The following is a 16749-nucleotide window of genomic DNA, read 5'->3' on the forward strand; positions in this document are numbered from 1 at the left end:
TATTTGAGCATAAGCTTTTGTGAGCTACAGCTCACTTCATCAGATGCGGAGCTGTAGCTCACGAAAGCTTATGCTCAAATAAATTTGTTAGTCTCTAAGGTGCCACAAGTCCTTCTTATAAGCTGCAAGCACATTCCACAATATAAACAAGTAGTGATATTTTACATTACCTTTAGCATTACAGATTCAACAGCAATAAAGGTTCACTCCTAGCTGATACTCACTAGGATGTATTTCATTTTAAAAGAGCTATTAACACTAAAGTTTACCTACATTACCTGTATCCACATAAAAGGGCAATGTAAGAGTTTACTGATGGTATTTTTAGTATGAAACTTTAATATAGCTTGACCTTTTATGGGCCAGCTTCTCGTGTCCTTACTCATGATGAATAGTATCCTACTACACAAGTAAGGAACTTACTTGAAATTAATGGGATCCCTTAGGAATAAGGTGCTGTACAACCCAAGTCATGGTATCAGAATCAGACCCTCAATGGCTGGAATTTCTTACACTGTGAGATGCGACTAATAAAAAACGATACCATCTGCATCTGCCCCTGTATCTATTCAGAGTCCCATGGAATCTGCTTACTTGAATGACAAAAATAAGTTATTGTTTTTAAATTTCATTAGTCCTGCAGAGCCAACACAGCAAAGAGCGAGTGAGTTAGATGCTGTTCCTTCTCGGGCACCATTTATTGCAATTACAGAGCTATCAGTTACACTTGTGCAATCCTACTGAAAACTGTGAAGTTGCACAGGGATTGCTAGGGGCATAATCTGAATTTAAAACTGCACAGATGCGTATGGAAGATTAGTTCAGACTGCATGATCTTTATTGCAGTGATGTGTGGAAAAGAACAGTCAGATTTTGAAAGCTCGGGTTCAGCTAGCAAGGCTGGCACCAAGAAAAAAAAACAACATGTATTTGGGATCAGTTCATATCTGATCTGGAAGTTAGCTTATGAGGCACAATTAACAAAACCCTGCAAGGCTGTTTTTAGAGTCACCTTTCCGAGTGTGACTGCACTAGGTTAAAAGATTCATATAATTTCAAAATATACTTCAAGACTTAGCAAGTGTAGAACATTTATGAATGTTTACAAGAAGTATCATCCAATCATCAAGATGCCCAGTGACCCTATGACAATATCACACAATGAGGTAAAGGAAACCATTCACAGTCCAGTGTCAACCCAGTCTCTCGCCACTTTGCCCAGCACAACCTAAATACAAGTGGACTTTCCATCTGGAAATAGTCTGCCATCACTCAACCTAAATGCCCTCTCCTTTACAAATAAAGGATTTAACAGTCTGCAGAATTAATGCATCCTGCTCTTAAGTTTTAAGACTGTTGCCAAAATGTTCGTTTCAATAACTGCTTGAGCTGGGGTAAGTCTTCAGGACTCTGTCAGGCATACAAAAAACTTGACAGAATAGATTTTTTCACTACAATGTGTATAAAATTGAACTTGCAGTCCCAGTTATGTCATTCATTTTAAAGTTTGAGAGAAGTGCTGATCCAGATGCTTTATGCAATTCACTTTGGAGAGACAGTATTAGTCTTAAATCAGCTTTCACATCCTTCTACTTAAATTACATAGGTAAGTGGCCAGGAGAGGGCCATCCACAGCTATAATCATTACATTACAAAACATGGAAGAGAACTGATTAAGACAGACTCGTGCTTTGGTTTAAAGTCCTCTCAGTTTAAAAATCAGACAAAATCTTCTCAGCCCCTGCGTTTAGTCCCAAAATGAAGTACTAGGCTCTAGCCCCAGTATTCTGCTGATTGATAAATGCCCGCTTACAGCTTCACTTTCCCTCACACAGTAAGGAAGAGTAGGAGTAGCCAACGTAAATGGGATCCAGGTTGAGTTTCCCTTATAAAGAACGATGTCTAAATCTGCCAGCTTGCATGTGCATGCTTCTTTTGGAAGAGCAGTGAACCTTGAGAAGTGAGTCTGTAAGACAATCCTGTTCATAAACTGCCAACAGTGTTCCCAATTAGAAACTTACCCTCAGCTGCAGTAAAGTGAATTTGCTTCAGAAGGCATGTACTTACAACTACATTTTCCAGATGTCATCTAGCGCTCCTATTAGGCTGTAAACTCTTTGCTTACAACCAACAGATCACAACTCAGTCAAGATGATTTTCACCAGAGTATTCAAAAGGCATTTCCATTTCAATGAAAATTTTCAGCTGTTTCCCCCCCAGTCACTATACTATTAGAGCAGCTCAAAAAGCCAAGAGAATTTATGCCGTATTTTCCTCCCTTGTCTCCTCGAACGCACAGCCAAACCTTGGTTACATAAACTTTCCTGAAACTTCACCTTTGGGTAAAGAGCAAGCCTGAAAGAATCTCAGCCCAGTAAGTGAAAACCTGTGAAAGTTATCAGTGTCTGAAAACAAGTATTAGAATGCAAATGCTTGTGCCACCTTAGCTATAGTGGCTTGTCAGTGAACTGAACCATTCAGCTCTCTTAACATACTTCTAATCATAACTATTGCTTTTTTCATTCTCTTTTCCACCCTTTACTCTTTTCCTCCATTTTTCTGGTAAATTTCCTGCTTGTTTTTTTCCATCACTTCGATCTATTCCCTCTTTTCTTCTCTCTCTCTCTCTGCGCTGTTTGCATTCCCTCATCCCCATCCCAGGCTCTTCCATCACTTATTTTCTATTGCTTAGTCATAGGCCCCCACTCTCATTCCTTGTCTTCCCCCAAGCAACCATGTTTCATCATTATAAAGATCCCAGTCTGTTCTCAGTGGGCCCTCACCTCGTACTCAATTCCAGTTTCTCCCTTTCTTCTCCCTGTGAAGGTGACATGGCCAGTCTCCCTTCTCTTAGCTGTTTAGAGCATGGCAGGCAGTGAGAAAGGGGCAAGGAGTTTCCATGGGAACAAGAGGATTCTCAACATACATAGTAAAGTTCACTCCTCAACTACAGATAGCACTGTCTGTCAGCCTGGTGCTCAACCCTTGGGATGCAATGGAGCATTAAGCTGCTTACCCTATAGAGTCACATGTATTACGTACACCCAGAAAGAAATAGCAAGTGGCTTTGAAGTGTTCAGCCAGCCCTTTTAGAAGCAATTTTGTGTGTACACAAGTCCGTTCACTATTTCTAAGTCAAAAGAAACAGGACTGGTGGCTTGCAGGCTATAACACAAGCACCCGGACAGGAGAACCATGCTAGTTTGCATTTGGTACCTGAAAGATCCACTGAGGCTAACTGATTTGCAAAATAGTCAATGAGCATCCAAACACAAAGGAAAAGAAATCATGGATATTGAGTAATGAAGTGAAGTTGGGATTCATTTCATTTAAAAAGTGTAGTTTATAACTGGTAACATGGTACTTCGTACTAGTCTCATAAGTTTATAATACCCTATAAAATTAAGTGACTTCTCACAGTATAACTACAATGGTCTGCTATTGAGTCCTTGCCAAGAAGCGGGGCTAGATGAGTGTGGACAGAGAGAGAGACTGGGTGGGGGACAGGGGATACACAGTGGTAGGAGCAAGGGTTCTGCAGAGTTTAACTGGGACTGCAGACTAGCAAACAATTAGGGAGGTTCTTTCCCAAATAAGAACTCTGCGCAGATATTATTGCATTTGTGGACAGGGAGAGGAAAGCTCTTTCCACCCTTGCATGAGTTAAGACTGTTCTCTCCCCTAAAGTCTGCCCATGTGGAGTTGATTGAAGAAAGTTGGGGAAATGGAAGAAAGTGATTACTTCACTCTGAACACAGTTACACTAAGATGCTTTTCTTCTTAAATGCCATCCTTTATCATACGTAAATATACTCACAAAATCAGCTTCAAGTTTTCCTATTTCTTGTTTGTAGCTCCTCATTCTGCTGCTATACATTCCTCGGCTTTGGGCGGGGATTTCTCGAACTTCAAGTTCCATCTGTTCAAGCTAGTAATTGAAAAACAGGAGAGAGACTTGAGTTTATTTTATGTCCATCTACATCCTTGTTTTGTTCACATTTATATATGAAATTTCAGTGACAGCCTCTAGCTTTCAGCATGGTCTTCTGATTACTTGTTCCTCCCTCTTGCTGATGCTCAAGGAAACGGCACAAAGTCAGAGTGAATCAGAAGTAATTAGAACCCAGCAATGGTGTAGCTACTAATTATTTGCTCTACTCATTGGACTATGTAGCCTCCTTAGTATGCTACTGCCTGTTTAGGAATGGTATTTTGCTACAGTGAAGAATCCATTATCTGCTTTTTAAAATACTGCTTTCAGTTCACTTAAAAAAAAAAAACACACAGAAAAAATTGTACCTTTCCATAATAGCGGTAGGCATGCTGGACAATATTTACTCATTTTCCACTGATCTCAGCCAGGCAGTATGGCATGGGAAGAAAAATGTCTTTCATTTCAGTAAAGTCCCAACCTACTATTTGCAGAATTTGGTAAGAGACAGATAAGCATTTATACAGAAAAAAACTCTTTCCGGTGAGATTTCAGTATCATGGCACAGGAAAGGCACCTGATTTAATCAGTGGGTTTACAACATAGTCATTTAAAAGCCATTCAAGCCTGATCTATTCAGAACACATATGCTACTGAATGGGAAATTGGTCAGCATAGTTTCACTAAATAGTTTTCTGGTGAGAAAGAAACAAATATATAAACCAAGTTTTACTTCTATATTATTCTTTGTCTTATGCCCAACTTTCCAAAACTGAAAGTTAGTGGTTGTAATTTAAATGGCTTGCATACTACCAGTTTCAGTGGACAGTTAAGAAAATCTGTCATGTGAAACCTCGCCTCAACTATAGAGATATTCAGATTTAAAAGATCAAAGGGAAAACGCCTATGAAATGCAACTGGAAAGAATCTTTGTTCCTTTTAACAAACAAGCAAACAAAAAAGAGCAACCAGGCCACCAAGCAAATTCTGTTGGACTGTAACCTGTTTCTCTGCTCAACCTCAGATCTTTTTACTCAAGTCCTACGTACCATCCAGGAGAGTTGAAGATCACTATCCTGGGACATTTAGGCCCAATCACAAAACCAATAGTGCAGTTTTTTATAATAAATTTTCAAATGAGACCCTAGAAAGGGAAGGGGATTGAGTAGATGGGCCTGACAGGGATTCCACCAAAACATTTATCAAAGCTGTGTATGAAATACGGCTCGCCTTAAAAGTAACTTCCAGGATTTGGATTTCAGTAACTGTTTATCTCAGTTTGATTTAGTGTTCCTCCAAGAAACTTGGTTTCTAAGTATGAGTCCGATTCACCGGGCTTTGAATCTGTATTTGAATTCTGAAGAGGGTGTTAAGCACGCAAAGAGGGGTAAACCTGCAAATGGTCTTGCCCTGCTCATCTCTAAGTTAAATGTTATAACTAGTAAATAACACCAGGCAATCCCTATTTTCAAGCCTCTAGTATTATTTTCCCAAATAAATGTACTCCATTAGCCCTACATATACATTTGCCCCTTCGAGCTACCCTTTCTATAGTGCCTTTCTGAGTAGGGCTTGAATCTCTCATTGACTTGCTTATGGAAAAGTTTTCATCAGCAATCTTTGTTCTTTTGGGAATTTTTTATGACCAACCAAGTTCTGGGGATAAGGAATATTTTTAGTTTTTCCCCTACCTCATTTAACAGGGTGTGATCTTCACTTCCCCCAGAGATGCTAAGGACAAGGTAAGAAATACTCCAGGTTATAAATTTTCTGTAATTTTAAGTTGATTTTGCCTGGAGACTTTGAATGGTAGAGATGGCAATGATCTGGAGGGTCATTTTACACTCATCTTCTAGATGGGGCAATGTGTTTGACTATATTGCAGTTTCTATTTTAAGGTGGTCTCGTTTCTCTAGTTTTATAGTGGCTTTTACAGACAGTGATCATTAACACCTGGCGGTGAATTTCTGCCCTTCAGCCACATTTTCCCAAAGGGATTTTGACAGATTGTTTTACTCCTGATTTTGAAAGTGTAACTCAAGGAATATTAAGTGGAATCTGTTATTTGGTACAGTGATTAGGGCACAAGCCTAGGACCTAGGAGACCAAGTTCAGTTCCCTACTCCACCAAAAGACTTTAAAAAAGACTTCTTATATCACCATTGGCAAGTCACTTAGGCAATTAATACACAGACACTATCCGTAAAAATAGGGTTTCTAACATTTGCCAACTTTGCAGAGATGCTGTGGATAAATATATTAAAGATTGAGAAGCAATTTGAGATCTAATGAGAAGCACTAGATAGTAGTAGTAGTAAAGCCTCAAGTCGGAGAGAAGCTCATACCCAGTGATGTGTCAAGTTTTGAAGAATCAGCTTTTCGGATCTTAATTCTCGAGCACAAACACAAATTGAGATTGTTAAATTACAGGATGACTCGACCATTTAAAAAAAAAAAAAAGATCTTTTATCCTTTAGAAGATAAGAGAATCTGTCATGACTCGGATTGCTTCAGTTTACAAAAAACAGTTTCAGATTGCAAGGGCTGTGAGAAATAATAGTTCCTCTTATCCTATTAAGATTATTAGAAACGACTATAAAATTATTATTATAAATTATTATTAGAAACGACTATAAAAAATGCTGAATAAGAAAAAATTGGATCATCGAAAGGTCCTTTGGAAGAAATGTGAATTCACTGCCATAAACAAACCAAAATCTCCTCTATTTTGGATGATGTCAGCAATGGTTTACTACAAGACTAACGGAAAAATGGGCGTTCTTTCCAAAGCATGTCTGGGGTGAAACATTTTTCTGCCTTGTATAATAATAATCCATCTATTAACCCTTTGGTTTGGTCTACCTTGATGGACCTCACTTGCTATCCTTATCCAGAATGGCCGACAGTCCCCACCATGGAAGTCAGAATTTTGATAAAACCAATATAATAAAGGGGAGGATTTTATCCCAGCAGAAGTCTGTAAGGACTATACTGTTTGATGGGCCCCTGCATTAGCAAAATTATTTACTAATAAAAATAAATAGGGATTGTACTTCCCCACCAAAGGTGACAAATGACCCTAGAAATTATTGACCTATTAATCTTTTAGACATGGTTTTTAATATCCATACCAAGTATCTTCTGTGGAGATTAGAGGACTGGAAGGAGCTGTAATTTATTTGTTGAGGAACAAGCCGATTTCAGGAAGGACTGCTCTACCAACAGTTATTTTGCCCTCTCTGACCCAATTTATAAACTTTGTTCCTCCAAGAAGGGAAGTTTTATACAGCCTTTGTTGATCTGAAATCAGATTTTGATTCCATTAAGAGAGAGAGTCTCTGGGATAAATTTGTGAGGATTTGCATAGTTTTTAAGTTACTCTCTCTTTTGAGAACCCTCCATAGCCAAACAATGGTCAGGGTTAAAGATATGATCAGTTAGGGTGAAAAGTTGAGCTATCTCCATCATTATGGGAGTCTGTCTGAGTTGCTTATTGGCTCTCACTTTCTTTAGTTTTCACATTAAATGAGCTTGCAGCAGTTTTAGAGGGGGAACAGTATATCCCGCTCAAAATTTTGGATTAATCTGCATTGGTCCTTCTTTATGCAAATAACATGGTTTTGCTGTCCCAAACTATATATAAGTATTGCATAAGTTTACATGCTTCGGTGAAAAAGAATGATGTTTCTTCCTTGCTGTTATCATGAGAGCAGACAAGCAGATTCCGCCCCCGCGCGCCCCCCCCGGCTGGTAACTTTTCATGAATATCGTTCGAGGCATGCAGTATATATACACTATAACAGAGAAAACAGATTTCATTCTGCAGCTATTAAATATAATCACATTTCATGCTTAATCATAGATTTCAGCATGCATGCTTACAAATATTATATTGGTCTTTCAAATACAATCAACGTGAGTGAAGATAGATTTCAACATTTTTTCTTGAAAAGCATGAAAAAAGAAAACTGAAGCTAAACTTAAAAAGTATCTTTGCCCTACTATTACTTGTTCAATCATAATGCAATGGAAGCTAAAGGAAAAGTAGGTAACATGTAATCCTGGGAGATATAGTCTTTCAGTTCTTACAGTGCAATGGTGGGGACAGCTGTTCAGAATCATTCCCACAACAGAAGTATTACTGTCTACTCTTATTTCATAATCAGGAACAGATTATAAATTTAGACAATAGGAAAATATAGCTACATCTCTTGATTCACATATGTTTCAACTTAACCTACCCATACCCTCATTGGCTAAGAACAAAGCTTAGGAATAGACCACAGCAAGCTTAGAAGACCACACAGCACAACACTCCTGCCCATTTCTGGTACAAATCTTAGCCTATCAAAAGTGATGTGTCCTTTAGTTATTAGTTTTTAGAATATCTTGATAGTCAACTGCAAAAGAACAAAGAATGGACAAATTACTGAAGTGTGCTATAGGGCCAGTATACACTGCCTCCTCTCCCAAAGCTCTATGCAGACTGATTCTCTCAGAATTTACTGTGCATAGAGGAGGTCTCCCCCCCCGCCCCACCACTCCAAACAAAATATCAGATTTACTGGGGAAAGAATTGGATGCCACAGGATGGATGCAGTGAGCAAATAAATCCGTGGTTCTCAGCCCGGGGGCCGCTTGAGACCCAATCACCTCACAGCTGCAGCCCATGTGACATCGTCACAGCCATACAGGTAGCATATATATTGTGTGGATGCAGCCCACATAACACACAGAGAGCTGCTTATGCAGCCCATAACAATAAATGGGTTGAGAATCCCTGAAACAGATTAAAAATACAACTGGTAACAAAATGCTTTATCTCAACCGGGAGCAAGAGTTACACATTTTACCCAATTTTCCTACCTTTTTAAAAAACAGATTTCTAATGCAGTAATTCATGACAACCACATACTTGCACATGATAGGTATCCAATAATATGCTCTATTTGGTGTCTGTCCTTGTACTGTGTACCAGCTGCCTTCTCCGGCAGGTAACAGCAGACCTGTTCTCCTCTAGTCAACGCAGCTTAAGGAGAGAAGCACCCCAATATTCAAAGAATCATGAATGTTTTGCAGCTTTCTGCTGCTAAGTACACACACTTGATAAATACCGGCGCTATTAAAGCAAATTAAACTACTTGGTAGCATGTGCCATGGAAAGTGCCTACTTATTCCTGATGAAAACGCAGCGACAGACAGCACCCTATGCAAGTACAGATATGGTAGTATTAATACTTCATAAAGCCAACCTGGTGATATAATAACTAGCAGAATTAGCCCATACAAGTGGAATCTGGCATTTGAACATAATAAAAAAACAAATACAAATAAATACTCCCACAGCAGGTTCAAAAGGAGCTTCTTTTTACATGTCTCCCTTCTTCGTTACATCATGAGCTTTCCTCGTTAGATCATTTAGCTTCACCCACAGATCAAAAATATGCTTGACATTGGAAGTTAATCCAGAGTCTATCCAAAATGAGTGAGCCTTACTCCTAACACCAGGTAGGTACCATAGTGGTAAGTGACAAAGATGCATAGATAAAACCAAGGCTTCTCAGTTACTTGCTGTTCTTACAAAAAGCCTTCCACATGTTGGTTAGTGCTGGAGTAGAGTCACAAAGAGGATTTGGGATTCCTTACCGAACAGTTCAACAACTGCTTTTAGACTATTTATTGGAATAACAGATTACCGAATATCATATTAATGTCCTTCCAATTTTTTCCAGGCAAAAAGTACGTAATGATTGCAGGTCCCTCAAATAGCCATTTAAAAAAGAAAATCCACTAGTGTCCTCTGTGCTAGTAATGTCAAATATCCAGATTTTTTTGACCATGATGTTGTTGTCATAAATATATACATTTATATTTAGGTCCGAGGTTATCCTTTTCATTTCATAATGTCACGATCAGCAGGTCATTCCTTTATGACATTTACTGAGCAACAGAAATTCTTATCCAATGTTAACCAATTTATTCTCAGAGAGAATAATACCTTCTGCATAAAAGGTTAATTTCTTATCTGCGAACAATGATTTCTCAAAGCTATCAGCGAGAGAGACTTCACAGAGGCCTACAGCTCCATTAGTGGCAGTTTCTCTCTTAGTTGCACAGAATTACGCAAACAAATTGTTCAGACTTGCTTTTTTTCAGCATTTTATGTGAACTGTAATACTGTTTGGATTCTAAAGACCTGAGGTAAACAATAAGCGTTTGGAGCAAACAAAACTAAGCCACACAAATACTATTTTCTAACAATATGAGAAAATTACTTTAGCAGATTCTGAAATGCAACTTTATTAAACGTGAAATTTGTGTACTATACAGCCAGGTTATCATCACAGAAAGTAGATGCATATATAACTGGAGGGCTAACCTACATGCTATCTCTTGTGCTTCAGAAAGACAACCTCTTAATTCTCAGGTATCCTAGAATCATAAAAATGCAGGGCTGGAAGGGACCAGATAAGTCATCAAATCTAATCCTCTGCTCAGAGGCAGGATCAAGTAAAATTAGACCATCCCTGACAGGTCTTTGTCCAATCTGTGCTTAAAAACCTCCAGTAATGGCGATCCCACAACCTCCCTGGGAAGCCTATTCCAGAGCTTAAACTATCTTTATGAAGTTTTTCCTAATATCTAACCCTGTGGTTTTCAGTCTGTAGTCCACAGTCCCATGGAGCTCTGCAGACTACGTCTAAAATTTCCCAAAAGGGTCCACACCTCCATTCAAAAATTTTTATGGGTCCACAAGTGAAAAAGGTTGAAAACCACTGATCTAACCTAATCTCCCTTGCTCCAGATTAAGTTCATTACTTCTTGTCCTACTTTCAGTAGACACAGAAGAACTGATAACAATGCTCTTTAAAACAGCCCTTAACATATTTAAAGATGTACCAGGTCCCCCTTCAGTCTTCTTTTCTCAAGACTAAACGTGCCCAATATTTTTAACCTTTCCTCATAATGAAATTCTAGAAAACCTAACATATTTCTATTGCTCTCCTCTGGACTCTACGGTGCCCACATCTTTCCTGAAGCATGGCATCAGACCTGGACTACTGTGTTTTTTTGAAAGCATAAATACCATCAAAATAGCATTCCTACAGATAGAAAGTTAAGAGTATAACCTTTTACTTGAGAGATCATTTATTTTAGATCTCACTCTTGTTAAGGGAGTCTAGGAGGCTGAAAGAAATTACTTATCCAAAGCCAACTCTATTCAATCAGTTGGCATTGCGCTTTGACCCAGCTAAAAGGCAGAAAATATTGGTTACCACAATTAACCGTTAGGCATCATAAATGGCATAAATAAAAGCACTGTCAAATTCTGTTACCAAGAAGGAAGCAAAATAAAGTGAATTAAAACAAGAAACATTTTTCCAACGATAGTGCTTTGATCAGACAGTACAACTGAGCAAATCTATGTACCAAGACTACAAGTGGTAGCAATTTAGGGCAATGGTTTGTTTTGTTTTTCTATGGTAGCCCTTAGTTTAAAAGGAAACTTTTTAAATCAGTTCTGTTATTAGCAGTTTTTGTTCACATTGATTATTGAATCCAAGCCGTGGCATTAATCACAGACATGTTAGGGAATTGCTTAAAGCCAATAATTGCATTAAGCACCTGTCTAGTAGCATTAGCGAGGAGATCTAAAAACAAAAGCGTGAAAGAAAAATGAAGTACATTAAATTAAGATCATCATTAGGATGAAAATGTTAAAAGAGGATTTTCTTTTTAATCTTCAGGGAAAATATCATCCAAATTTGTATGTATTATGACACACTGAGAAAAATAAGTCATTAAGTCCATTTCTGCTCATTTCAACAAGCGATGGTAGAAAATTACTTTGCACAGAAAACCAAATTTGAATGATTTGTCACCAAAACACTTACAATGTAATTGCCTTGTACTAATACTGTGAGGGAGAGAGAAAAGAGAAGGTCTGTTATATACTTACATTGCTCCAACCATCATAATATCAGAGCACCTAGCAATCATTTAATTTATCTTTGGAACACACCTGCGAGGTAGGGAAATAATAGTATCACTCTTTCAGAATAAGGATACCGAGACAGAACTATTAGGTAACTTTCCCAAGGTTACACAGAAAGTCTGTGGCTGAGTCAGGTATTGACCCCAAATCTCCCAAGTTCCTGCCTACGGTTCTATCCAAAGGAGGGATCTGACTGTGAAACAAGGGCTCCAGCTGTGTAAGCAAACACCATGAATTTGCTTTGGCCATATCACCCTCTTGTATCCCCATGCTCAGGAGTAAAAAAGAATTTCTACAGTATCATAAAATGTATGACAAGAATATGACACAGTCCCAGCACTGGAGTGTGTACAATTTAAACAGAACTCATCACTAGTGCTCATAACAAGCGGTAACAGGATCACTGACATAATTACTTAGAAAGGTTAGGAATGGAATCACTAAATTCAGCTCCATAGCCTAATGCTCAGGCTATATTTTTGAAACTAGTAGATCAAACTCATAATCCAGTTGTAACAGGGAGCCCAAATCCCCCACAAGCGAACTGCTATTCACCACGTGGAAAAAACCAATCGCAGGTGCAATTGAATACCACATCTCATTGTCCCCTCAGCCACAACTTAAACTACACCCCAGACATTTAGGCAAAGAGAAACCGAAAGCTTGTTTGCTGGACTTGCAAAAAACAAAATTTATTCCCATTTATTATGAAGAAGCTCCTTCCTGAGTAATTACTAGGATTCAACAGGGAGCCTTATTAGCTATACTGGGAAGAGGAGGAAGGAGGAAAAACAGTTCAGACAATTAGGAGCTTCCCTGACTTTGCCTGGCTTGAGAATTCATGAGAATAAGGGCCCATTTCAGCCACCAGAAGCAAGTACAGGCCATCCAGTGAGGTCAGTAGGAATCACATGTGCACAAACAATTTCTGCACTATTTTTTATCATAAGAAATATGACTGTTGATAGTGGGAATACTATAAAACCCCACAGCTGTTTATTGGAATGTGGTATCTCAGTATATCCAATATCTAGACAATGTCTTCTAGGATCAATATCCAGTACTACCACCAAATCCCAGTAAGATATCAGGCATCTCACTTAACAGCTCTGTGCCTCAATTTACCCAATATCTACTTCACAAGCATATTAGGCAGGTCATATTAATTAGGGTTTCTAGAGCACTTTAAGATCTTCCAATGTTAAGGCATTACAGAAATACAAAACATTACCACACACAGATTTCTAAAAACATACCTCAAAGCCCCTAAAAGTAGGGTTACCATATCTGAACATTCAAACGAGAGGACACTCCACCGGGGGTGGGGAAGGATTTGCTTGCACTCCGCCCCAACTCCACCCCTTCCTCGCCCCCATTCCAACCCCTTCCCCAAAGTCCCCGCCCCAACTCTGCCCCCTCCCTGCCCCATTGGACCCCTTCCCCAAATCCCCGCCCCGGCCCTGCCTCCTCCCCTGAGCATGCCACGTTTCCCCTCCTCCCCCTCCCACCCAGCCGCGCAAAACAGCTGTTTCGTGGTGCAAGCGTTGGGAGCTCGGGGGGAAAAAGTGGGCACTCTCTCGAGTGATCAACATTCACTCTCTTTCTTGATCAACTCTTCTTTGGGGAAAAATAATAATGGCAAAATCCCGGATGTTTCTAGATATTTAAAAATTCCTCCCAGACGGCAATTAAAGAACCAAAAAGGGGGACATGTCCGGGAAAATACGGACATATGGTAACCCTACTAAAAGTCTACTACAAAGGTACAGAGAATATGTTACTTAACAGAAGATTGTAATGTTTGATACATTTCCTGCTTGTGTTTCATATTCTAATGAAAGTCTCACATTACTATGGATAGGACATTATTTCTGAATATTGTATATGCTGAATATTACATTAATGGTACTTTCATTTATTTGTTCCACAGGAATTTTCATATAACGTTCAAAATTTTGTGACGTACCAGCTCTCTTGCTTCTTCTAGCTGTTTCTCCACATTTGCAACCATCTGCTTCTTCTCATCTAAAATAGAATTATGAAGAGAGAAATAAAATTTTGCTCCTCCCAGCAAAAAAAAGTTATGTATACAATTTTAGAAAAACCTTATCTGTGCTAGTGTTTAGTATCTGACACAAAGGATCCTTTCTGGTGTAAAATTAGTGTATAAAATTGTGACATACTGTGGTGCAATCCAGATTAGTGAGGGGCTATGTCACTCCTGCCCTGAAACCTTGAGTGCCTTATAATACGTTGCTGGTAGTAGCTCCCACCAGGACCGCTCACAAACAGCCTTCCAGCATGCAAGTCACACCCTGAGTGTCTGTGTGTAGCTGCAGCCTGCCAACCACACTTGGGTTACCTTCTGGCTCTCACCTGCTGGGTGACCACAACACACGCCCAATCTCAGATTCCCCCCCCCAGAAATGTATGTCATATACTGTCCAGCAGTCCAAATATATGAAGTCCATTATTCCTTTAAGGTAATATACACGCAATTTACCACCCTAAATGGAGTAACCCAGACACTTCACTTTAAACATACTGGATTAGATGAAACAATAAAACAAGTTTATTAACTACAAAGAGACAGATTTGGAGTACAAGCAATGAGGCATAAAATTCAGAAATGATTACAAGAAAATAAAGATAAAACGCTTTTTAGTGCCTAACTTAACAAATTACAGTATATTAAATTCAAGCAAAGTTTTTCATCACGTTTCCAGCACTAAATGACCAAACTCCCGTAGAGTTCAACGGCTCCTTTTGTCTCCTCAGGTGCAATGAGGGAGATGGACAAGGAGAGAGAGGAATGCCTTGAGGTGTTTGCCCTTCCTTTTTACAGTTTTTAATCCCTCTCTGAAAAGCATTTCCAGCTGAGAACCAGGAGACAGGCAGTCTGCTGGAGGAAGGAGACTCCATGCTGTTTCTTTGATAAGATGCAGATCTCTTTGCCCCTTTCCCCCTTTCTTGCCGAAGAATGGCCACTTGGTAAGTAACGGCCCATCAGTTTTGTTGACACCTGGCTAGGGCGCCAGTCCTTTGTCTTTGAGGAACAGGTTTAACCACTCCCCAGACGCATCTGAGAAATGTGCTTCAGTCATGATTTCAGTTGATGTTCATGTGACCAGGTGCCTGGGATGGGCCACAGTGTAAATGCCATACTCAGGGGAGACTGCAAGAAACAGGGCAGACAATTGCCAAAACTGGTGGTTTATTCTATAATTAGATTCACCAAGCCAGTAACAAAAGACCTTCTGCAGTAACACACCGGTTAACTAGAAGCCAAACACAGTCCCCCTTAGGCATTCCAGCCTTTGGCTCCCATCCAGATAAAGAGGTCTAATATTGAAAACCTAATTCATTATATGTGAGTTTCTTACTAATCCCAGAGGATCACACACATACCATCAGGTCAATATGAATCACAGATCTTACCCAAATATGATGCTGTCAGCCAACCCTTCGAAAGCCAACTAAATATTTATTAATAAAAGAAAAGAAGGGAGTTATAAATGGTTAATAGATCATATACATACAAATGATTGCGAAGTCCTTATATCAGGTTTGAAGCAGTGATGGAATAGACTGCTGGCTTATAAAGTCTTTCTGGTAACTTCCAAAAGACAGGAAGGTCTTCAGTCTATAGTTCAGGATGCTCCTTTTAGTTGTAAATCCACAGACCAGACAATTAGCGCAGGAAAAAGAGGCAACATGGAGATGTCTCAGGTGTCTTTTTATATCCTCTGCCATGTGCATGGAAATGGACTGTCCCAAATGAAGCCCATAGACCGTGTGTGCAGAAAGTTACTGGCCCAAGATGGCGTCCAGGGTCACATGAGCATATTACCGTTTGCTGATTCACAGTATGTGGCCATTGGCCCCTTGCTGTCTGAAACATCCTCAGGCAGAGCTATCTGGGCGGGATGAGTTTCTTCTATGGCCCATTGTGAGAGCTGAGTGTCCTTGATTGGCCATCAATACATAGCTGTCTAGACATGATGTAAATTTATCTAGAGGGTGTCATCCAGGAATACAAACACAGGTTTAAGATACAAGCACATAGCCAATATTCATAAACGTCAGATACAAAGATGATACTTGCCTATAAACAGTATAATCATGCTTAGCAAAACAACTTTTCCATTGACACCTTACACGATACATTTTGTATAAGATTTATGGAAATTATGTAACAGTGATATAAATTGTCAGCTTTCTTATATACAACATCACAGTTCATAACTTTATACATGATGGTGCTACATGCATTTTACTGATTAGTAAGACTGAGTTTGTCATGGATTCTGTGACTTTCCGGGACCTTCGTGACTTCCGCAGTGGCCGGTGTGGCTGGCTCAGGGGCTGACTAAGCCCCTGGGTCAGCCACACCGGCCGCTGTTGGGGCAGTCTTGGGCCACCGTGTCCCCCCCTTCCCCAACAACAACAGGAGTTTGGGTACGGGAAGGTTCTCAGGGATGGGGCGCAGGAGGGAGTGAGGGCTCAGAGAGGCACTTATCTCGTGGGGGAGGGGGGCTCCCCGGAAGCGGCAACATCCCACGGCTCCTAGGTGGGGGCGCAGCCAGGGGGCTCAGCACACTGCCTCCGCCTGCAGGCACCAGCCCCCTCAGCTCCAGTTGGCCATGATTCCTGGCCAACTGGAGCTGCAAAGCCAGGGCCTTCACCTAGGAGCTGAGGCAGGGGGATATCGCCACTTCCAGGGAAGCGCAGAGCCAGGCAGGGAGACTGACATCCCTGCTGTCCACGCCCCCCACCCCCAGCACCAGCAGGCGTTCTGGGCCGCACACCACTGCCTGGGTCG

At 40.1% G+C, this 16749-nt stretch overlaps 1 protein-coding gene across 21 annotated transcripts in view; it reads right to left on the bottom strand.

Moving 5' to 3' along the window:
- The window catches only part of VTI1A (vesicle transport through interaction with t-SNAREs 1A), a 356187-nt gene that overhangs the window by 332133 nt on the left and 7305 nt on the right, over window positions 1-16749 (bottom strand). For all 21 annotated transcript variants that reach the window (XM_037904208.2, XM_043551805.1, XM_037904203.2 and 18 more), the window contains exons 2-3: window positions 13894-13952; window positions 3818-3928 (exon numbers count right to left, since the gene is read on the bottom strand). In XM_037904208.2, the coding sequence (XP_037760136.1) occupies window positions 3818-3928; window positions 13894-13952 (170 nt within the window). The remainder of the gene's footprint in view (window positions 1-3817; window positions 3929-13893; window positions 13953-16749) is intronic.

This window comes from Chelonia mydas, chromosome 7, assembly GCF_015237465.2.
Source record: "Chelonia mydas isolate rCheMyd1 chromosome 7, rCheMyd1.pri.v2, whole genome shotgun sequence".
Taxonomy (NCBI): domain Eukaryota; kingdom Metazoa; phylum Chordata; order Testudines; family Cheloniidae; genus Chelonia; species Chelonia mydas.